General features: G+C 45.2%; 1 protein-coding gene across 1 annotated transcript; it reads left to right on the top strand.

Annotated features, from left to right (window-relative positions):
- The first annotated feature begins 95 nt into the window (after positions 1-95).
- Positions 96-24,160, top strand: LOC119167123 (uncharacterized). The gene is made up of 4 exons (XM_037418547.2): positions 96-1,030; positions 14,284-14,407; positions 18,908-18,963; positions 22,519-24,160. Exons 1-4 carry the CDS (start codon positions 488-490, stop codon positions 22,654-22,656), a joined length of 861 nt encoding a protein of 286 aa, XP_037274444.2. The 5' UTR covers positions 96-487; the 3' UTR covers positions 22,657-24,160.

Below are 24,160 nucleotides of genomic sequence, written 5' to 3'. Positions count from 1 at the left end.
GAAATGGTCCACAACCCGTTAACGCCAACAACACAAAAGAAAACATCCGCGACAAGAGTGAACGTGGGTGATTGCGGTTGTTTTTCGCGACTCTCTCGACTGGTTGAAATTCGAGGATTGTTGCAGCCGGAGCCAGATTGAAGAGGCGAGAAGCGTCTGGCATTGCTCGTTTCGTTCACTTCGCGCGCTTTTCATTCTTACGCGATTTCGTCACAAGTCTAGTGGCGCGGAGCGTTACATTAACACATCGCCGTAATGAGCATGCGTCACGGGTCTGCCTCCGTGCTGAGATGAGCGAACCCGCGTCGCTCGCGCTGTTCGATTGATAGTAAGTGAAGGCGTTTATTCGAGTTTGTGTAGCTCGCCGATCGCTAACGGCAGGCCGTGCGATGTAGCAGTGGTGCGCGTCTGTCGTTGGATGGAGTGTGTGGCCGTCGGGTGGAGAACGAAGTATGAGCCGGAGCTGCCGAGCTCGTGTCCATGAGCGATGGAAGATCCCGACCGTGCGGACCCAGTAGGCTTAGAAAGTTACGGCGATCACACGGCAGGATGCAACAGCGGCGGTTCCGGGCCAGCTGACGGCCCAGCCGCCGGCGAAGATGCGGACCACGACTTCTGGAAGGTGTCGGACGAACTCCTCGCGGCGCATATCAAGAAGACGCTTAGCCTGAGTCGCCGTGATGCGGCTCCCAACGGGTGCTCCGTCGTCGGGCCGTCGGACAAGCTCAACGGTGTCGTGCACTGGCACACCAACGACGACGGCGGTAGTCCGTTGCCGCAACCGACCCGTCAACGACCTCCTAGCCCGTCCAGTGATGTTCGGTTGGCCGGCGGCAGCCGTGAAGGTGTGCGCGCGCCTCCGAGCCCGCCGTGTGCCGCCGTCGTCGTCGACGGAATCTCCTACGTCGCGTACGAATCCGAGAGGCAGATGCCGGACATTATGCGCCTGTTTCAGAAGGACCTCTCAGAACCTTACTCCATATACACGTACCGGTACTTCATACACAATTGGCCACGATTGTGCTTTCTGGTAAGCAAGCGCCGCCACGCTTTTCTCGGGCTCCGTGCCCACCTTGGTAGTTCACACATGTGCTGTCGTGCTCGGCGCACACATTTATTCTGGCGATGCTGTTGCGTCGCGTCTCTCATTCGACCGTGTGTAGCCCAAAGCGTCTCTATCGTAGTCTGGCTTGCGCACGGTAAAAAATCGTGCGGTACGGCCAGAGGCAGCAGCTCAGGGTCAAAAGCGCAGACGACACGGAACGCTGCGACGCGTTTTTTCTTTTTTTTTTTTTTTTCTGTCGCCGCACGAACGAAGCCATGGTTGCGTATGTGTGCACGCTCGCTGGAATACTTCCAAAGTTTTTCGGCGGAGCGATCGACGCTCTACCGTCGCTTGTGGTGCGCCCTGCTGCACCAACCTTCGTTTACGTCCAAGGGCCCGATAGCTGGCGGTAGTTTCGAAACAAGGACCACGTGACGTGCGAGAGGGAGAGAAAAAAAAAATCAAGGCCGGCAGCGTTCAGGCTTGCACTACTATCGGCCGGAAGGCCAACAGCTTTCTGCCGATCACACTGTTACGGTGTTTCGCTCTCGGGTTAATGTCAGCCATGTAGTGGACGCTGAGTGCTATGTTAATCCTCTAATGGATGGCGCTGTCGGCATGCGCGCGCCACCTCATGTGGGGTATATAGCAGGGGGGCAGTTGGGAATAAAGGGGGTCTTCTTGTTGTTGCTATGAGCCATGCTCGTGTCTTACTCGGCGTCTCTGAACATGGTGTCAGAAGTGGGCGTCTAACGCGGAGTTATGGAGGAGACAGACGCCGGACCTTCTCAGCTCAACTTCATTCACGTCGGTACACCGGGACTTCAGCCTCCGTCGCCTTTCAACTTCACCAGCCCTGGGGAATGGACAACATGGATAACGAGGTACGAAGATTACGCCTTCGCGGCCGGTATCAACACAGCCACCGACGAGGTGCAGGTGCGAACTCTTTTATATTGCATGGGTTCCCAAGCACGTAGCGTCTTGTCGTCGCTAGGACTGTCTGCTCCGGAAAACCGCCCGTTTGCGGAAGTCAAGGCTAAGCTCACTTCGCATTTTGTCCACCCTATCAATGAGATTTACGAGAGCCGCCGATTTCACCGCCGAGTGCAACAACTTGGGGAGCCGGTTGATGAATTTTTCACCGCGCTCAGGAATCTTGTCAAGCGTTGTGGGTACAACAACGCCGAGATCGAAGACCGCCTTGTGCGAGACAAGTTTGTCGTTGGATTGCGGAATGAGAAGCTATCGGATCAGTTGTGCCGATGTACGAAACTTACAGCTGAGGAAGCGTTGTGCCAAGCGCGTGTTCATGAAGAAGCCGAAAAAGAGCGTCTATCCCGTGAAACTCCCAGCGAGAACGGGGCCTTTGACAGCTTAAACGTGGACGCGGCGCAACGCGCGAAGAACGCTTCATCGCGTCGCAGCAAATCTGTGCAGCCAACTCAGTCTACTTGCGATTACTGCGGCCGTGGTCACCACTCTCGAAAAGAATGCCCAGCTCGCAAAGCCACATGCAATTTCTGCAAGAAGCAAGGTCATTTTATTGCTGTTTGCCGGGCCAAGCATCGGAAAGAGCTGTTAGGCTCAGTGGAACTTCACGCGCTCAGTACGCGTCGGGCACGATATGCCGACATTCACGTGAATGGTCACCTCGCACACTTCAAGATAGACTCAGGGGCCGAAATAACGGTGGTTTCACCTTCTTTTCCGGCATTACCTACTGTTTTGGATAAAGTGGACGCCGAGGTATCCGGTCCTGGAAATCAAAGGCTGCACGTTCTGGGATCTTTCACTGCTACCTTGCAGTGGCGTAACAAAGTGTCTGTGCAAAGACTGTATGTTATCAAGAACCAGACGACACACCTCCTGGGATTACCAGCAATTGAAGACTTGGGCATCGTTCAGTTTTTGGACTCTGTGGATGGTGTTCCGTCATCTCAATCAAAAATTTTTCGTGGGCTTGGCGAAGTGCAGGAGGAATACCACATCCGCGTCGCTCAAGATGCTCGTCCCTTTTCATTAAGTGTTCCTCGACGAATACCTCTGCCTCTGCTAGAGCATGTGAAGAAGGAATTGGATGAAATGGAAACCCAAGGAGTCATTCGCAAGGTTGACACGCCTACCGCATGGTGTTCAGGCCTCGTCGTCGTGCCGAAGTCGTCGGGCGGGTACAGGCTCTGTGTCGACTTGACGAAGCTTAACAAGGTTATCCAGCGGGAACGCTACATTCTGCCGACAGTTGAAGACATCTTAGGTCAGCTTGGTGGGGCACAAATTTTTTCCAAGCTCGATGCAAGATCCAGCTTCCACCAAATAAAACTAACTCGTGAGAGTGAAGAACTGACGACATTCATCACACCTTTTGGCCGATATTGCTACAAGCGTCTTCCCTTTGGCATTGCGACAGCACCCGAGTATTTCCAACGCTTCATGTCGAGACTGCTCGAAGGCATCACCGGAGTCGTCAACATGATAGACGACATACTCGTCTTTGGTAGGAACCATCAAGAGCACGACCAGCGTCTAGCTGACGTCTTGGCACGGTTGACTCAAGCGGGTGTCACTCTTAATGAAAAGAAGTGTCAGTTCAGGGTCTCTTCTGTCAAGTTCTTAGGAGTTGTCGTCAGCCAGCAAGGAATTAGTCCAGACCCGGACAAAGTCAAGGCTATCATGGATCTCCCACCACCAATCGATGTTAGTGGTGTTCGCCGATTACTTGGAATGGTAAACCATGTGGCTCGATTCATTCCAAAACTGTCTGAGATCTCCGCACCTATTCGTGCACTCCTCAACAAGAATAACGCGTGGAGCTGGAGTTACAACCAAGAGGAAGCGTTCAAGAAGATAAAGTCTTTGCTCAGCTCCGACACATGTATGGCTATGTACAATCCCCATTACCCAACTATAGTATCGGCTGACGCAAGCTCTCATGGCCTTGGTGCCGTTTTACTCCAAGATCAACCGTCAGGAATTCGACGAGCAGTTGCCTATGCTTCCAGATCTCTCACTACTACAGAAGGACGCTACAGTCAAACGGAAAAGGAGTCTCTGGCTGTCACATGGGCTGTCACCAGGTTCGATCAATACCTACGTGGACTAAGCTTTGAGGTCGAATCCGATCACCTTCCGTTTGTAGCTCTCCTGTCAAGTAAAGATCTGGACATCTTGCCACCTCGAATTCAACGTATGCGAATAAAACTGATGCGCTATCAGTTCGCCGTCAAGTATGTTCCTGGAAAACTGCTAGCCACAGCGGACACACTATCAAGAGCACCCTGCGACTTGCCAACTTCTAAAGCAGTCAGCAGCTTGGAAGTCTATATAGGGGAAGTTCTCAAGGAGCTACCTTTACAACTGGAAAATCAGCTAGACGAGATCCGTCGTCTTCAAGCTCAAGATAGCGAGTGTTCTTCTATTATGACTTATTGTGAGAAAGGCTGGCCGTCCAAGAAGAGAGTTCCGACCCATTTAGCACCATACTGGAAGGAGCGAGAAAGACTGAGTGTGTACGATGGGTTACTCTTACTGGATCGCCGCATTGTCATCCCGTCAGCCCAACGCAAGGACATTCTCGCACTACTGCACGAAGGACATCAAGGTGTCCGCCGCTGTCAAGTGCGCGCCCGCGAGTGCGTTTGGTGGCCCCATTGCAGCCAGCATATTGAGGACCTTGTGGCTCAATGTGCTAAGTGTGCTGAGACGCGAACCTTGCGTTCTGAGCCACTGTCACCAACGCCAACACCGGAACGACCATGGCAACGCCTGGGAATCGACTTGTTCCACCTGGAAGGACGCGACTACGTCCTCATTGTCGACTACTACTCCCGATTTCCAGAAATAGTCACACTGGGAACTTCATCAGCAAAAGCGGTTGTTGCTGCGGTCAAGAGTTGTTTTGCCCGTTTTGGGATACCAGACGTTGTGCGGACGGACAATGGACCTCAATTCTCGTCCAAGGAGTTCGCCGACTTTGCAACGGCGTATCGATTCTGCCACGAGACCAGCAGCCCTCGATACCCTCAGAGTAACGGAGAGGTAGAGCGCATGGTGCGTACCGTGAAAGATTTGCTGAAGAAAAGCCCGGATCCGTACCTCGCTCTACTCGCATACCGAGACACACCTGGAGTTTCGGGCGTCTCTCCAGCTCAGTTACTCATGGGAAGGAGACTACAAACTCGTCTTCCGGTTCTGCCTGAACGACTTCTTCCGGCCTTACCCAATCACGAGGAATTTCAAGCACAGGATACTGCGGCGAAGTTGAAACAGGCGAAGGACTACAATAGCCGTCACAGTACTACTCCTCTGATTTCTCTCAGTATGGGGGAGGATGTGTGGATAAAGGATTTAGGTTGCAGCGGTCGTGTCCTCAGCCCAGCTCAGCGACCAAGGTCATATGTGGTCGAGACTCAAAGCGGTGTTGTCCAGAGGAACCGTTGCCATCTGGTGCCGTTTGTAGATGACCAAAATGTCCAACAGCAAGCATCAATGGCTTCATCACCGACGCATGGAACCTTGTCATCAAATCCGCCAAGAGACTCAGCCTCGACCTCAGCGTCGGAATCATTGTCTCCAAGTGCTTCAAGTGCTTCGTGCGCATCACCTGTGCCGCCTGTGAAGATGCCTCCCTCGCCTGAAGTGCAGACGCTACCTGTGCAAGCAAGTGCGCCTCAGTGTGATGAACCTAAGCGTACGCGTTCTGGCCGTGCCGTGAAACCGCCGCGCAGGTTGAACATGTAACTATCCCGGGAGGGAAGATGTAGTGGACGCTGAGTGCTATGTTAATCCTCTAATGGATGGCGCTGTCGGCATGCGCGCGCCACCTCATGTGGGGTATATAGCAGGGGGGCAGTTGGGAATAAAGGGGGTCTTCTTGTTGTTGCTATGAGCCATGCTCGTGTCTTACTCGGCGTCTCTGAACAAGCCATACAAAGCAGCTGGCCGTTTTATGCAGAGCGTTGCTTCCTTTATCACGCAATGGGTAGCGTGTCGTGCTCGGGCCTGTTTGGGTATCTAGACCCTGTCGGTGCCGTCTTTCCCGAAGTGCAAGGTTTCTCGCCTCGAAGGGTTAAGGTCAGACGTCGTTCGACCTAAAGCCTCCCACATTTCCCATTCTTTGGCCTCAGTATTGCAGCTGTATACACATTTCCAAGGGTAGCTCAATCGGTGCTGCCATAATCCCCTCAGGGTAGTGTAAAATATGCGTGAAACCCCCAAAACTGCACTCCAGAGAGGTGTTCCCCTTCACCCTTTGAAACGGTCTATACAACTAAACGTGGCATGTTTGCCTATGCTTGTGTTCAACAGTGCACATTTATGTGCCTGCTTGAGATGAAACTGGCTCTGGGCTGTGTTGCTTTTGAAGGGACTCTAAAAAGAAACTATTTCATTTAATATTTGTTAATTACTCTTTCGCGATGCCAGAAACGCCACGCTTGCTGTGGGGAAGACACTTGGTAAGTGAAACGATGCCCAAAATGAAAATCCAGGTGGCAACAACAGTTTTGGAGTTATTACATCAGCTGTTATATCAGTTGCCATGACATCATAGGCATCTACTAAGGCTTACATGGTTCCTAATTATTAAAAATGAAGTGCGTTGCCTTCTAAGTGAGCCAGAGAGTTAGCATTGCAAGATGAGGCAAAGTTCTTTGAGGGGGAAAAACTGTCATTCATCCGTCTGTAGCACAAAGCCCTGCAGGGAATCCGATAGGAAGCTTTTTTTCCATTTTACGGAAGTTTGTCATCACGAACCAGCTCAGATTTATCGTCATCTGTAGAGGTTCCTCCTCGAGCGATTCAAAGCGTCATGCTGCAAATAGGTGGACGAGTTCTTCCCGTCCATGTTATTGACTTCCCTCGTGGCCACAGTTCTGGTAGAAATTTGTGCTATTTGCATATGAAAGGAATGGCTATGCAAAAATTTCTGCAGAGATAACTCATATTATTTATGTACTTCTTTGCTGGTCGAAAACAAAGATGAAATTTCGGAGATTTAACTGCTCGAAACAGAGACATGTTTGTTAGGTACACTGTAGTGAGTGATTTCGTTTTAATTTTGAAACATGGGGGGCCTTTAGTGTGCACCGTGAAAATTGAAGTGTACGTATGAGTGTTTGCATTTTGTCCCTGTCTAAATAAATTTGGCCACTTTCCCGTTGGCTTAATAGCGCCTCACCCACCACAATGAGGAACGGTCAAAGCAAGCCCCTTATGATTCTAATCACTGAAACTATTTTTTAAAGGAATACTGATGCGAGAATTTACTTTGTTTTTTTTTTGTTGTTGTTGTTGTTGTTGTAAAAAGCTAGTGGTACATTAACAGCCGGAAACCTAGTTTGCTATAAAGCACGTGATGGATGATTACTCAGAGTTTTCGTAGCACCCAGGTGCACTTTTGATTTCATAATGTATTGAAAGAGGTGGTACCTTTTTTTTCTATTTTTTCTCTAATCATAGCTGAGCACGTGAGATTTCAAAAAAAGTGACATGCACTGCGCATAGCCGCGTGTGCAGGCGAGCGTCGCATAACTGCGACAGGGAGCGCAGCACCCAAGGAATGCGTCACTGAACACAAGCTCATGGCTTAGGTGGTGTTTGGTCATTCACATTAACCCTTTAAGCCTGAATTGTGAAACTGCTGAAAAAAAAATTGTTTTCATTTTCCAGCTTTCATTTTCTGCACTTAAATTCTTTAAAATGCAAATCTAATGCATACCTACAAGTATGTCGGAAATCCTCCGTATACCGCAGATGCGAGGACCTTTCAACAAAAACATAATTCAGAACTACGTGACATGCCATGTGTCACCTCTTGGGTGCATCGCACACACCAAGTAAACAAAATATTGAAGATAGAACTTGGGTCACCCAGGCGAGGAAAAAAACAAAAAAGTGAGGGCTGTTGCATGCACTTCGCACTCTTCGTCATCAGCTACAAGACAGTTGGTTCTAGCATAAAATACCTTATACGAGATGACACTACATTTTTTAAGCTGAAAAGCAACGATCGTTATGAGTACTTGACAGCGGGCAATAAAGGCGGCATGCATTTCGTGACTTGCTTGCTTGAAGTTTTTTTTGGTATGCCGCGGGTTCGCGACACTCTGCAGTAAAGGGTTAAAACCAAATCGACGTTGTGAGGTGCTCCATATGGTTGAGAGCTGAACTAGTTGGTGACTGATTATTATATGTATGGTATTGTGATGATGTGCTCCATGCTGCGCTCAGTTGCATGGCATACTCCTTAAAATCAATGTTGAGTACCTCCGCCATGTTTGCTGCAGGCGTTTTTGTAAACAGTGTGTCCACACAAATATATCTCAAAGGTTATCTCCATCTTCAAAATTCTTTTATAAGTACTTCTTTAAGGCTCATCTTGTCGCCAAAGAGTATTTACCATTAATAACTTACTTTAACAGTTAATTGCTTACTATGAAAGATTAACGCTTAATCTACTGCTCTGTTAATGGCACATCCATTATAGTACTCATCTCTCTCGGCATTAGGCATGGTTATATTCTCATCGCGTCATTCTCATCTCGCCAGTCCTGCAAGTCCCGCATTAAGGGCTATGGACCCGTGTCCTGCAAGAAGCACAGAAATCTTTGAAAAATTTCCCTCATTTCGCACCCTATTTCATTCTTTGGCAGCACTGTAATTTCAGCTTCATCGGACCGCCCTGTTTTAGGACGCGTTAGCTACGAGCACTCCTAGCTCCTGAAAAAGTCGGCTAGCTGTGCGATTCGTGGTGGCAGCGAATGCTCCCGACATCAGCTGCGGAAATATGACTTCAAGAAGGTAAAACAAGCTGCATCGAATACCTCCCAGGCTTTTAACCGGTAACATGTGGAAACTAAGTCACTGATTTTGTGAGTGACTGTTTTTGAAATTCTGAAATTGTCTAGTTGGGGGTGGGAGGTACCTGAACTTCAACAGATACATACCTGAACAGATAGGTACCTGAACTTTAACGTGTATTACTTTATTTCCTTTTTTCAAAGATGACAACTCATTCAAGTAAAAAATCTCTTGCTGGAACCTAAAAAATAAGTTATCGTAGTTAACTTCGCACAATGCAGTGTAAATGCCCTTCCCGTCCTTTCCTCGGTAAGCGTGCCCCTCAGTTGGCTTGTAGGAACGTGATCACACTACTTGAGAGTGTTAAAGTAGGCAGCTAGATGTGTTGTGTATATTTCCTGTAACATCTTCAGTGCAAAAAGTTTGAAAATTAATTTGTGAGATATAAAGTGGCTTGCCGGTATGTGCACTTATTAGAATAGCTAGCAGGGCTCATCGTGGAGAGAGTCTTGCGATTGGAATTAACGGGCCACTGTTGTGGTCTGATGGCTGTGCCATTCAGCAAAATAGCCTCATGGGTTTGGTCCATGACAAGAGCAGTCGCATTATGACGACACAATACAATGCAATAAGGGTTATTGTGCATTGTACATTGACTGTTTCATCTTCTAGTGCTAGAAGAACGGCTTTATGCGAAGCAAATGTAACACATACTGCTTCCAGTATACAGTAGTGTCCACTACTATTTCTTGTTAATAAGTTTGACTAATTAGTCATAATTATGTTTGTAGCTCAACGAATACTCAGCTACATAGATTGCAGAAGGTTCTGTGACTATGTGAAACAGTCCCTGGAATGTTTTAAATTATGTAAGCAGTTAGGCTACAACTAGACTAGTTCATTAGTGCCATAATTCTAAGTAAAGTATCTTGTGTCAAGGAAGCTATAGTTGATTATAGGTTGCCCTACTCGCAAGTCATGCTTTTCCTCCCAAACTTCTTCACTGTGTGGGCGGAGCTTCATTTAGATTCGGAACGTATTAGACCCATAGCCGAAGGCTACTTGCAGGCCCAATGCCCCGCCGCAGTGGTCTAGTGGCTAAGGTACTTGGCTGCTGACCCGCAGGTTGCGAGATCAAATCACGGCTGCGGCGGCTGCATTTCCGATGGAGGCGGAAATGTTGTAGGCCCGTGTACTCAGATTTGGGTGCACGTAAAAGACCCCCAGGTGGTCGAAATTTCCGGAGCCCTCCACTTCGGCGTCTTTCATAATCATATGGTGGTTTTGGAATGTTAAATTCCACATATCAATCAGTTGTCGGCCCAATAAAAAAAAAAATGCGGAGTGTCCCAACTATCACGCAGCACATTTTTAAAAAAGAGAGGAACGGCTTTATGCGAAGCAAACATAACACATACTGCTTCCAGTATACAGTAATATCCACTACTATTTCTTGTTAATAAGTTTCACTAATTAGTCATAATTATGTTTCTAGCTCAACGAATACTCGGCTAGTTATCAAAATGTCTGTGAGGTGTATGTAGGCATACTCAAGTGACATATAACTGCGCTATTTTCAACAATATACTAATTACACGCTCATTTTGTCCACTTAATAAAGAAAGCCCATGAAATATAAACGATAACACGGGACTATGCTCCCACCCATAAAAGAATGCAGCACCTTCAAACTGCAAGCAATCGCTTTTCGTTTTGCCAGTTGCCAGAAACAGCTTTCTGCACTCAATTGTGTGCCTTATCATCTGTATCTCACGGACGGTGTTTCTGACCGCTAACGCAGCTGTGGCACTCATCAGATTATGGCTGACTCGGGACCCGAGCGGCACATTTGATCAACTGGGGCAGTGCAGATAGGGTGATCCATACATTTTTCTTGACTTGTTGCCTCACTGTGAGCCTGTTTGAACGTGCTGCTTTCTGATGCACTTCGCAGTTGCATGTCACTATTAATTAGTGTGGTGTTGAAAAGAGCCCAGTGAGATATTATTTAAACGGGCCTACATATGCCTCACTGACATTTTGATGATTTATGTGAGTACTTGTCAAGTTATGCACATAATTAGAACTAATTAATTAGCCTAATTAACAAGAAGTTAGCAATGACTACAACAGTATACTGGGAATAATACCCCCTAGGTTTGCGTCGCGGGGTGCTATTTTGGAAGCCCTGCATATTTATGTTTGGAGATTAAGGAACATTTATTACTGTATGATGGTTTCTTTGTGTATAAAGACATTTTCGCAAAAACTGTGCATGGCTAATGTAGTTTGTATACTTGCAATTACGCCTTTGTTTTCCTTGCCAGAATGAAATGCTTTGAGACCATGAAAATGTCTAGTATGAAGAAGTACAGCTCTAACTTTTCTATTCCCAAATGCAATAAGCTTATGTCAGCTCATATTTTCACTCCACTGTCAACACATGTGGTCATTATAAATGATGAACATGTTTGTGACTTTGGTGACTATTTCAATGGATAAAACAACTACCTTCCCGAGATTAGCTGAGAGTTACTATAGCTTTTAATGTTGTGCTCTCCTGCTTTTTATTATGGCCCAATACACTGCAAATGCTTTAAGCATATGCGAATTAGCTTCGCTTCAAACAATGCTAAAATTGTGTGGTTGTCTTTCTTGCATATTAATGTGCCTCTCTCAAAACTTGCTGCGTCCGGCAGTGAATTCACGCAAGGTATCACTCTCTTACTATCAATGTCGTAACTGCAAATCGAAAACCAAAAGGAATGGTGACAAGCTGTTTGGCATTCTGGCGCTGCTGGGAGTGCAGCAAATGTAAGGGGCTAAATGAAAAACTGCAGTAAACTTTGTGTCGGTGCTGTTCCAGGAAAATTTTTACCACCTTTGGCAACTGTGTCTGTTGGAAGTCGCAGCTATTGCCATTTCAAGAAGGTTTGAATTTAACTGCTGTCCTCGGTCTTTGATTGAATGCATTACTTGCCTTGCTGTCTTCTGTTACAGTGTAAAAGCTTGTACAGTAGTTTGTAGGTATACACAGTTTGGCCTTCTTATGACCAACAGTTAACGGCCTCCGAGAACCACGTTACGGCTGCTTGGTTGGCATACAAAAGTGCACCTTGGGAATTTCGAAGCAATAAAGAAAAGGTTAACTACTTAAGTGCACAGTTGCTAATATTACGAGAAATAATGTTAAATTTGTGTGCGATGCGAGCTTTTCAACTTATAGTTTCATCGAGAAAATATATCCAGCCAAAATGAGAACTAACACAGGAAATGGACAAGAAGACAGGGAAGTGGCTAGACTACCTACATTCATTAAATATTTTTCTGTTTCGCTGTCTAGAGACAGTGTGGGGATTACTAATATTGCAGATAAATGGTAGGTAGTCGTGAGACATAATGTTTGGGCGATATACGAGTACCTTTACTCTTGAAAAATCCTACATGGGAGCACTTGAAAGCAGTTTGGGTGTTCTAGTTCATACTGCTCGAGACGGAGCACTTGCGTTGAGTATAATGTCTGTTCCAAATACTTTTATTTTTCTTTATCTTCTTTAATATTGCCCTTGAGAAGAGATAAGCTGGGCTAGATGAAGTAATAGAATAAGCATTCCTCAGCAACTGGTGCTGTTCGGTAACCTCGTTGTTCTCCTTGGCAAATGTCGAGCCTAAACATAAATCTCCGAGTCTGTTGCATGGAGCAGAGATCATGGTCGGTCGCTGGCACCCTTCCACGGTGGCTTTGGCATTGGAAAGCGGCGGTGCGATGCGGGGCCCCAGGTCGAAAGGTGGACCACCCCCCACCCCAAACAGATGCCCGACTTTGAAAATAGACGCGCAGAAAGTTGGGTCATCGCGAAGCTATTTCTGGAAGCAAAGCCAGGCATCCCTAGCAGATGCCACCACCATTTAGGCATTGTGTGACGTCACCATCTCGTCGCGTGCCCGGCGCCTGGTAATTGTGGGGCGTTGACGTAGTGTTCGCACACCTGCTCGTTTGGGATGCAGTTTCCCTGCCCTGTGCTCTTTGTTTCTTCAAAGGGTTGCCAGGCTCTCTCGAAATAAGCGGAGTTCCTTCGTGGACTTTGTTTTCGTTGCGCTGGCTGACGTCTGTGTTAAAAAGTGTTTCCATCTGCAAGAAAATGGGCTGTTTAGAAGAGGTTGCCTTTCTGGTGTTCAAACAAATACCCTTGCTTCCAATTTTAACGTCGTCTCACTCCTTGGAAAGTTGCTAAAAATAATGTGCCCCGTTAGGGGTGCTCAAGTTTTTATTCTCACAAGTTTATCAATTGGCATTGCGAACATTTTGCACAAAAAGATTGCTGCTTACGAAAGCAGGTTCGTAAGCTTAAAGAAAATTAACCGAAAATCTATATTACACAGCCAAATTGTAGACCTGAGAAATGTTGGATCTTGTAAAACTAAATAAAACACTCTTTCAAAACATTACATTATGACTTCTTACATAAGGTTTATTACTGGAAGAGAAAATATTCAGACATTCATTTTTTGAATTTCATGCTAAAAACTTATCACCAACATGCCAACCTTCTAGTGGTCTTTATTATTATTATTATTATTAATATTATTATTATTATTATTATTATAACTTGGGGCTTTCATTGCACAGTGAATGTTCCCGAAACTTGCCCAATTGATTCTTTGCAGTTGAATGTGGTATAGTTTTTTTCTTTTACAAAAATATAATTTAACTAGGTTTAAGCCAACGCTGTCACAATTTATGGCATCATAGTGCACTGGTCAGAATATTACCGTGGTTTTTGCTTCCTTTTTTCATTTTCAGAACTTTTCTCGATTAACCTAGTGCTGCTCCTCATGCTAAGGGCGATAATTTGACACCTTGTAAGACCACACTGAAGCAGCTGACCTTACTTAAATCCCTTTTGAGGCACTCTGTTGCACTGATGCACTTGTCCCAGCAATTCAGTTCCACCATATTCAGTTGCAACCTTATAATAAACGTAAGCTTTGCTGCAACTGTCACTGTTCCATCCAGAATGAATTTCCATAAATGTCTCCCTCTAGTTGTGATTGCTTATTTACGCAATGTCAAATACCTCTCTCATTTCATGTGACTTTTCCAAACAGTCACATATTCGTGTCACTAGTTCTCTCTCGTAAGCTCCACACTGTGTGGCAAATTCGCAGCATAAATTCCAACTTAATTCTCAACCAAACATAACATTTTAACAGGGTATGACAAATTTTTCATTCCTAATGTACGTAGTATTTACATTACAGTGAAGAAGTACTCAACGTTAGACTGAAAACCAGCTAGGATGAATCACGGGCGCCCCACAGTACAAGGAGCAGAACCTGTATTTATTCTTGTTTGTTAACAGACTATATGTTCTATGTACTAGACATTTTGCGGGCTCTTTGTGCAGAAATAACACGGTGTCCCCACTGCTCCGCAGGCAATGGATGGGGAGACATGTGTCGGCGCCATTGTTTGCAAGCTGGACGTTCACAAGAAGTTGGTCAAGCGGGGCTACATTGCAATGCTGGCTGTAGACTCCAAGTACCGCAAGAGGAAGATAGGTGAGTACTGGCTTGCTACCGTACCGTTTCATCATTTTCAGCGTATATTCCGTCCACTGCAGCACGAACACTTCTCACAGTGATCTCCGATTGACCCCATCTCAAGTGAACTTATTCTATTTTATGCCAGCGAACATCATTTCGTCACTCCACCTAAGCCTCTGCCATCATTGGCTACATTAACAGTCTCATGGTATCTGTTCTGTTGCCCTAACAGATTATGAGCTATCTGTCCTTCATATTTCATGACCTTCTTAGGTCCGCTTCTTCTTCTTAATGTTAGATAGAATGTTGGCTACTCCCACTTGTTCTTCCTTTCGCTTAAATAACAATAACACACGTTTTGTTCCAGTGCATGGTGCGTGAGGTTCGTGACTTCTCGTAGTGGCCTCGCAACACTTTTTCAGCGCGGGCAGGAGACGTGCGAGCCGAGCATTGTGGCGCAGCACGCGACCTGTAATTTAAAACTAATTCTCAAAGTCGGCTGCAAACCGTTCAGTCTTCTCTCGACAAATTATGCCACAGACCCAGATGACCGCACCATAAACCGGAAGTCCGTGGCCATTGGCTGATTTGAGTATTGTGGGTGGCATAGTTGGCATGGCTGCTGCAAGGTACGACGATATTCCGACAAGCGCACTCACGATAACATTAAAAGTAAGCCACGCACTTGAAGAAAAAAAAAAACGAAATACACATGCTGACGAACGGTTGCATCTTCTTGTCCCCTTGTCAGCCGGGCCTAGGTATCGGTGCGCTCTCTTCTATGGAACGAGAGAAAACTTTGTAACTACATTCACGCTTGCGGATTACCAACGTTTTTGCTGCAGTAAGTTCGTGAGGCAATGAGCTCCTTTAATGAAGCCGTTTGAGGATTACTTGGGAAAGTGTTGCATTTCCCTGTATGTTAGCGTAGGCATGCTTGCTTGTCAATTTCGACAGTTCCTGCCTGTGTTGCTGCGTGGCTGTCGTCTCTTATAACTTTTGTTCCAGCTCATCACCTCATAAAATTACTTGGGTGAAGCAAAACATAAAACATCTTCATATTTTTTTGCCCTCTTGCTGTGCCACTTATGTCAGTTGGATGTAATATATTTCGCTTAATTTCTTGAACTTTGTTTATTTTGTGCTGTAAGTTTTCAAAATGTGAGGTTTAAGACACTTGCAGCGTAGATTAGAAGCTCGTCCACCCTTGCTGATGAATATTAGGGCTTGACGTCAAAGCCCATGGAGTGAAGGTGGGAAAGTGTGGGGTTTTCAAAGGGGCATTGTTTCATGCCTTTTGGCTTTTGTGCTTTGTGTCCATACTTTCTAAACGAGAAAAGTTTCATATAATTCTGCTTTTCTTTGCATTAAGGTTGTGCCTTTTGTAGATGGGACAAAGGTTCTTTAATGTGCCCCCTAAGTGCCAGAGGGGAAAATTTAGTTATGGTGCTAAAGTTATGCGAGAGTCTTGAACAAACATGCAGCCACGAGAATATTTTAATGATGCCCTAATTGCTGAGCTATATACTTTTGATGATCCAAAAGTTTGATGATCCCCTGTTCATTTCGCCCCTTTCCTTTGCTGTGCTCCATTCGTTGGCTCGTTTCTTCTCCTGAGCGAGGGCCCCTCCACGCTCTGCGAGGGGAAAGAGTAGCGAGTGTGGGTACCTAGAAAGGAACGGGTTCTTTTTCTGGATGGAATCATCATCGTCATCAGCCTGACTACGCCCTCTGCAGGACAAAGGCCTCTCCCATGTCCTGCCAGTCAACTCGGTCCTGTGTTTGCTGCTGCCACTTTATTCCTGCAAGCTTCCTAATCTCATCAGCCCTCCTAACTTTGTCTTCCCCTCGCCTTCTCTGAGAATCTAGTCAGTTATCCTTGATGACCAGCAGTTATCCTGCCTTTACACGCTTAGTGCCCAGCCCATGTCTATTTCTTCTTGATTTTAACTATGATATCCTTAAAGGGGTGGTGCTACCAAATTTTGAGGCTACCCCAAGCCTTTTGTGGGTTTCCTCTGTATGCAAGGACTCTCCACACGAAGGGTCGGACACGACAGACGCGTAAAATATATTTTAATTCACTTCTAAAAGTGTACCTGAATGCTCACTCTCGCGATCTAGTCCCATCGCTTGCACAGGAACACTGACGTTTCAGAATAGGCGAAGCAGCGGCAGTTGTCGTGACGTCACACCAGTTTTGTAGTGACGTGAGTGACCTCCACCATCTCCGAAATGAGGCTACTGTTACGAGCGTGCTGGCGTCCCTTGCAGATAGACTGTTCGCGTCGCTCGAGGACACTGGGTGTTTTCGAAGAGACACTCTACGCGTCCTTTACGGACAACAAAGGCATCCGTCAGTGACGCCGCGCGCGTCCAACAGCAGGGCTGCCCCTCCTCCTTCTGCGTACTGTACATACGTTGTAAATATAAACGCTTTGTTTCCTTCTGGCTGCCTTTTGCCTTGCCAGTGCCTGGATGCTACTGCAGGTGGTCACGACGACTGTCAGCGCGTTTCTTTTGCTGGTGCTTGTGTGGCACACAGACGAAACTCTGCACGATGTACGTCACAGCCTTGTGTGGTCACGTGACCAAGCCACCTATGCATCGACGTCACTTGCCAACTCAGCGCCGCGAAACCAAAACCGAAAATGGTCCACATAAGTAGAGCACTATTAAATTTTTTAGCGAAAATACACGAATCTTGGGGCGTGTATCATGCTTCCTGGAGCCGAAGGAAATGCTTGCAGCAAAGAACACGCAAGCCACAAATTTGGTGGCACCACCCCTTAAACCCTGTTTGTTCCCTGACCCACTCTGCTCTCTTCTTGTCACTTAAGGTTACCCCTATAAATTTTTTTTTTTTTTCGTCGCTCGCTGCGTCGTCCTCAAATCAAGCTGAGCCCCCTTAGTAAGCCTCCAAGTTTCTGTTCCGTTAGTAAGTACCGGCAAGATGCAGCTGTTATATACCTTCCTCTGGAGAGACAGCAGTGATCCACCAGTCACGATTTCAGAATGCTTGCCAAATGCGTTCCACTGCATTCTTATTCTTCTAGCAACTTCAGTTTTCTGTTTCTAGGTGTTACTAGATGTCCTAAGTAGACATACTCATTTACAACTTCAAGTGCACTGCTACCTATTTCAAAGCGCTGTTCTCTTCCGATGTTGTTGTACATTACTTTCGTTTTCTGCTGATTAAAACCTACCTTTCTGTTCTCCTTGTCTAATTCAGTAATCATGGATTGCAATTTGTCCCCCAAGTTACTCTGCAATGCAATGTCGTCTGCGAAGTGCAGGTTACTGAGGTACTGTACATTAACCCTTGTTCCTAACTCTTCCCATTCTAGGCCTCTGAAAACCTCCTGTGAGAATGCGGTTGAATAGCATCTGGGAGATCGTATCCCCTTGACTTACACCCTTCTTGAGTGTTATCCTTTCAGGATGTTTATATATGCTTCGTCGACGCCCTGATTCTGCAGTGTCTACATGACTGCTGGTATCTCTACTGAATCAAATGCCTTCTCATAATCTATGAAGGCTATGTATAGTGGTAAGGTGAATGGCATGTCGAGACTTAAATGTTGACAGCACAGTCAATGCTGAGGATTTTCGAAAGGTTCATCGAGGAGAAGAGATTTTTTTTCTTGGATTTCGCGGCTCGTATCGCTGCCGTATTCGACATCGTTTGTGACAGCATTCTGAGCTTGAAATGCTGAAAAATAACCGAAGGTGGTTAAGAGATCCTTCATTGCCGATCATACAGAATGAAGTGCAGTTAGTGCACTTCATTGGTTACGTCTTCTGCTTGTTGTGAACGAAGGCAATCGTTCCAGCTTGTGGCAACAGCAGCGCAAGCTGCCCTCTTGCGACGCTAGTCCTCAGAAAGCCGAGTGACAACAAACATTGCAAGGAGGCTGTGTGGTTCTTCCTGTTTTTAAAACATATTTCTATCACTCTCAGTGTTATAATATAAAGTATGCCTGCATTCTGTTACAGTAACTTGAACATGTGCACCATATCTTCTCACATACAGGAAAAATAGTTTGAAGAAAGAAAAGGACGATCCCTGCGCATTTCCGTGGAGCTGTCTTCTTTGCATTACCATGAAGTCAACATGCGCTCTGAATTTTCCATATATTTAGTGCGGGCTATACACGACAGTGTGCAGTGTTGAACTCATCTGCCTTGCCACATGCGATGTTGTGTGATTGCAGTCATTTCTCGTCCGGTAGATTCTATCTAGAAGCCATGCACCGCTTGCATTCTAACTCATGCCTGTGTGAACAAAAGGTTCCAGACTACAGTGGTACTGTTATTATTCTTTGATCTACATGTCTTGGCACGGACATCTGCATATGTCGATGTGTGTACAGGCCATACATATGTGTTTGTTCATGCACTGTATGTCCTTTAGTTTTATGCTTGGCACCTTTAGCAGCCTGCCAAATTTACTAAAATCTCAGGCTTGTTATTAAACTTAATGTGTCAAACTTTTCATACTCTTTTTTCTGCTAGGTTCTACACTGGTGCTAAAGGCGATACGGGCCATGATAAATGATGATGCTGATGAAGTAAGTTTGCATTTTTTTAGATTACTGCTTTGAAGTCTACGTTTAGACATTGCTGCATGATTTTCGCTCATCGAAATAACACCGTAGAGTTTTACACGTGTGAGATAAAAGCAGTATTTGCATTCGTTATTCAGTAAGGAGCTACAACCTTTAAAAAATGTTAGCTCCACCCATAGCTGTCATTGTCCCTCGCAGCAAACATTCGCATAAATGCTCTATCCAATAGTACTTACCCATACTTGTGACATCAAGTACATGCAGAATGTTTCAGATGGTTGGCTTTCCCATACAAACACACTTTTGTGTCACTGGTAGGAAGCCTGAATGTCCTGGTAAATTTTTTTGCGTCATTCTAACATCGCTGCTCAATTGATACCTTTGTAACAAGACAAATCTAATGTCATTTACAGCGAATGTTGTTTGTTTGTTATCACATGGGGAACTAATGTTATTCAATGAAAACGGCATTTCTCGTCGAATTAGTTCACGAAACACAGTATCATTCGATCTTGGACCAAGTGCGTAGTCTCGACATGAGGGACCTTTTAAGAGATGTAGCTGTTAACTTATGTATATGTAACTCTTCTAATTCATAGATATTTTATTCTTTACTAGGCTAGGTTATTAGTGGTTTGATTATATAATAGCACACCCGAAAATTTCTAAGGGAAAGCTACTAAAGCTACTCTCATCTACAGCGGCCTGATACTGGCCATGTTTCATTCGTGGTCTGTTGTCGCAGCCTGTATTGCGCATGTTGATCGTCAGGTTACCTGTGTCGTGGTGATTGAGGCGGTGACTACACGAAATTGCTGCTGCAGTCTCATTTTTCTGGCCAGGGAGTCTGTCGTCGGCCATGTTGTTTATTGACTAGCTCTTGGCTTGACCTCGTTTGTAGCTTCCAGCTGTCGCAAGTTGTGTAAAGTGGCTGCGTTTATATTCTAGGAGCACCTTCCAATGATTTATATTCTAAGAGTACCTTCCAATGATAAAAAAAAAGGTTATTTTCGGAGCTAAACAAATATCACATGCAAGTTTTCATAGATTTTTATTTCTCCCAAGCTCAAGGCTCAGGGGGGCTGAGGCATAGTTGTCATTTTAGAATGTCATTTGTTGTAAATGACATTAGATTTACCGTGTGACAGGTATATAATTGGAAGATTTTAGGCAATAACAGGAAACCTTTATTTCTTAAAATTCTCGGTGCTTAGATTAGCGGACAAAAAGTAGTTGTGGTTCGGCGAAACTAGCTAGCACAAATGTCTTTACGGATGAAGGGACACCACGTAGTGTGGGCCTGCCCACACAGCGTAAGTTTATTTATTAGACAAGTTGTTGTTTCATTGATTATTTCATCTGTTCGTTCAATCCAGTCTGACATTTTGATCACTGATGTCACATATTGTAGTGCCGCTTTACAAGCAAATACTTTGTTTGCGGAGTCCCTTTTTTATGCATGAGCATAACAAGGGGCAATATAAAAAAAAAGATTATCTGTACAGCACTGTGGGATGAGAGGCAACATCGTAAAAATGTAGGTATGACAACTGGTATAGTCAATTGCTCTAAATAAATCTGGCCTCTGTAAGTAACGTGAGCTCTGATATGAATGTGTGACACAATATTACGCTGATGCATCACAAACTAAAGATGGTGGACACAAAAGTATGGGAAGTACATAGCCTTCAGTTCACAGATATCATTCCGCAAGCAGCGTGCATAGTTTTTCTGACGTTTTTGACTGACTGTTTTATATATAAATAAGGCTTTCTCTCTCTCTCTCTCTCTCTCTCTCTCTCTCTCTCTCTCTCTCTCTCTCTCTCTCTCTCTCTCTCTCTCTTTCTCTCTCTCTCTTTCTCTCTCTCTCTCTCTCTCTCTCTGAAGCCCATTGTTTGATGTATTCCGTAGTTACTCTTTTGATAGCACCTGCATTGCCTAACTTCGGGTTTTAAAGGGCCACTCACCAGGCCTCATACCGAATTTTAGTTAAACAGCGGAAGTTGTTGGGTGTCCGATTAGGAACTTTTTTTTTTTTTTTTTTTCGAATCAGCTTATTACCAGCGGAGAAAACAGATTTTTTGAAGCGGTGCGAAACGAGTGGGAGAGGAGGCGAGCTCGAAACCCTTGCCGCTTCTCCGCGTAGCCTTCGCAAGGTAAATCTCTTTCTGACCCTCTCCGGCATCTGACCAAGAGGGGACGTGCGCATGACGTGCCCGAACAAGCCCAGCCCCCGTGCACGCGAGCAGCGTTGCTTTGTTGACCAGCATTATTTTGTGGTTCTGCCTTTTTCTGCGGGATTGTTTGGAAACGCTGGCTTAGACGCGGTAGAGTAGATGAGCACAATGAGTGCGCGAACGCGTAGGAGCGTTCCACGGTGGTCGTCTGCTCAATGCGCTGACCACGGGGACCTGAACGCATGCGAAGCGTTGGCACATTGGCCCCACATCTCGTAGCATTTCACGGGAAAAAATGTAAGAAAAACGCGCACAATTTTTTATTGCACCTCATTATTTATTTCAAGTTTTATTCATCTCTTAAGGTAACAAATACATATACTACGCATGTTGTGTTAAATAATTTTTGCCATGTCACGTGGTATACTGTTGACAACGTCAGAGCAGAGTCGTCTACGTAGAGGACCAACGTCACTGCATTGCCGTGTACGTAGGGCCAATTCCTACGCCCACGTCATGCCCTCATTCTCTACGCGTGCGCCGACAGAGGGGAGGGGGAGCAGCTTTCATCTTGAAATTTGACCCATTTCCACGGCGCGTAGCGTTGCAAATTTTGGCAGACGTGATCATGAACGCCTCGTCTACGTATTGCACTTGTCAGCTCAAAATTGTCAAACCTGGTGAGTGGCCCTTTAAGGTAATTGTACGGTATGAGAGGTAATTACTTAAAGGGGAATTACAGCATATTTTTACCATGTTAGAATATTGCTGTTTTCAAACAGTATTTAAAGTCTTGTAGCAACTTGAGTGATTCAATTCGCTCAGAGACGTTTTAGTAACTTTAAATAACCCTGAAAGGATGTGTCGAAACTAAAATGGGCAGCTACATAATACAATATCTATATAGTTATACCTCACCATAATCCAAACATAGGCCACGTGATTCTGTCACTAGAAAATGGAATTGGGTAATCGGACCTGACACTGGATCGAGCTGTGCCAGCCTTTCTAAACTTAGCAATTATTTCAGTGACTATTCGAGAACTCAAGGATTGCTGTTTGTTTTGACCTACTGCTATGCGAAGTGTGGTGAGAAAAGTGTAGCATACAAACGTCACAAATACAAGGTGACCCACATTCAAAAGTGTAATTTTGGAATGTGCCACCATTCTAAAATACACTTTCAGGAAAACTAAATGATTTGCAGTCTTATTGTTTGGCACATATCATGGTATCAAATTGAACATATCATTAATAACTTGAGAACAGTGAACATAGAAACATTGCCGGAGTTTCCTCTTAAAGGTAATGCAAATGCATTTTTCTAGCAACCATTGCTGTGTCATGGCTGAAATTGTTTTCCCCTCACCTTGCCTGCCAGGTGGTGCTGGAGACCGAGATAACCAACAAACCGGCACTTCGATTGTACGAGAACCTGGGCTTCGTTCGTGACAAGAGGCTCTTCCGATACTACCTGAATGGGGTTGATGCCCTGAGGCTCAAGCTCTGGCTGCTATGATGTGCAAGTGGTGTGGCGACAGTGACTACGGGGGTGAGAAGAGAAAGAAAGGGGGGGAAAACGGCGAATGGTGAAGACTGCTCCGAAAGACGCCTAGTGCAGAAACTGACCGCTTCTTCACCACCTGTTTAGTGCAGTTTAGGATGGCCGTTCTCTTTCTTCATGTTGTGTTTTGTTTCCTTTTTCTCCTAGCTTCACGCTCGTGAATGAGTCGACTGCCGAATGCTCCCATTTGCGAGGTTTTGCCACTTTCCAAGAAATTGAAAAGAGCCTACCAGTTCGAGAATGGTGTGTCAAGTCAGCCTTTTGTTGTTGTTGTTATTGTTTTCGAAAAGTTAGGGCATTCTTGTTTATTTTGAGGTTTAGCGAGAATCTAGCACTGAAAAAGAAGCTTATACTGAAGCAGGAGTCCAGCTCATGAAGACTGAAACTAGTAAGGGCAGCTTGGGTGTCTAAAAGAATTAGTTGCTTTCATACTGGCTAGTGGATAGCTGTTAAGACGAAAATCATGACAATAAGGCTGCCATCATGACAATAAGTTTCTTTAAAAGAATTTGTTGCTTTCATACTGGCTAGTGAATAGCTGTTAAGACGAAAATCGTGACAATAAAGCTGTCATCATGACAATAAGTTTCTTTGACACTTTCATAAACAATCCTGCCGATCTGTTCATTTGTGGTTGAGGACGAGGAAAACAGGTTGACGCATTAAAGCTTCAGCATTTCAGTTTAGCACCCAGTTTAAAACATGTTTTGTATCATGCTCTGTAAGTTGGCTGAAAGCTACAACAGGATCGCTCAATGCCATTTCACCCTTCCAACAAGAGGAGATCATTGTGAACTGATAAATCTCTGCCGACTATAATGTAAATTCAGGTTCGTTGCTGAAAAGAATACCTCGTTTTCTTGAATCTGTTCCAATTGGCTTACGTTATGCTGATGTCATGGAAATATTGGTTCAGAGCCTTTTTTTTTTTGTAAATATGGGAGCAAAGCACTTAGTTGTAAGCAGTAGGTTCTACATTATTCTACATTATGCTTGACTGAGGCAGGTTTTTAATTTTTTTGCTTGACTGGAAGGTCTGCATAGGGGGAGAGGAAAATGTATTGTGTGGACAACTGGCACTTTAGTGAAAAATAGAAAATAGGTTTTGTTTAAGGATGTTGCAGAAGTCTACAACTTCGGGACTGTGACCTGCTGCTAAAAGGAGCTTTTTTTTTTCCTTGAAGCCTTATTTCAGTGCGCATCCTATATGCGGCATGTTTTTGCATGTTATGTGATCATCATGGTCACTATCGACTACACTGTGCAGATTGTTTTCTTTTCCTTTGGTCTGTATTCAATGCCTCTACTGCAGCAGGACATCATGTAAAGAAAAGCCACCACACTTGCCAAGAAAGCGTTTTCTGGTCCTAACAGTCGCCCCTGAGTGATTCTTCTTGCTGGTGCGGAATAGAAGTTATAAGCCTGTTTCCTGAAGTTTAATAAAAATTTAAGTATGTAA

Source organism: Rhipicephalus microplus, chromosome 6 (genome assembly GCF_043290135.1).
Source record: "Rhipicephalus microplus isolate Deutch F79 chromosome 6, USDA_Rmic, whole genome shotgun sequence".
Classification (NCBI taxonomy): domain Eukaryota; kingdom Metazoa; phylum Arthropoda; class Arachnida; order Ixodida; family Ixodidae; genus Rhipicephalus; species Rhipicephalus microplus.
Note: the sequence above shows the minus strand (reverse complement) of the source record. Positions and strands in the feature narration are given on the sequence as shown.

Coding starts and splice junctions, on each gene's coding strand:
- LOC119167123 (XM_037418547.2), top strand. CDS start 488: ATGGAAGATCCCGACCGTGCGGACCCAGTAGGCTTAGAAAGTTACGGC. Junction 1,031..14,283: donor GGCCACGATTGTGCTTTCTG/GTAAGCAAGCGC, acceptor ACTGCTCCGCAG/GCAATGGATGGGGAGACATG. Junction 18,964..22,518: donor TAAATGATGATGCTGATGAA/GTAAGTTTGCAT, acceptor CTTGCCTGCCAG/GTGGTGCTGGAGACCGAGAT.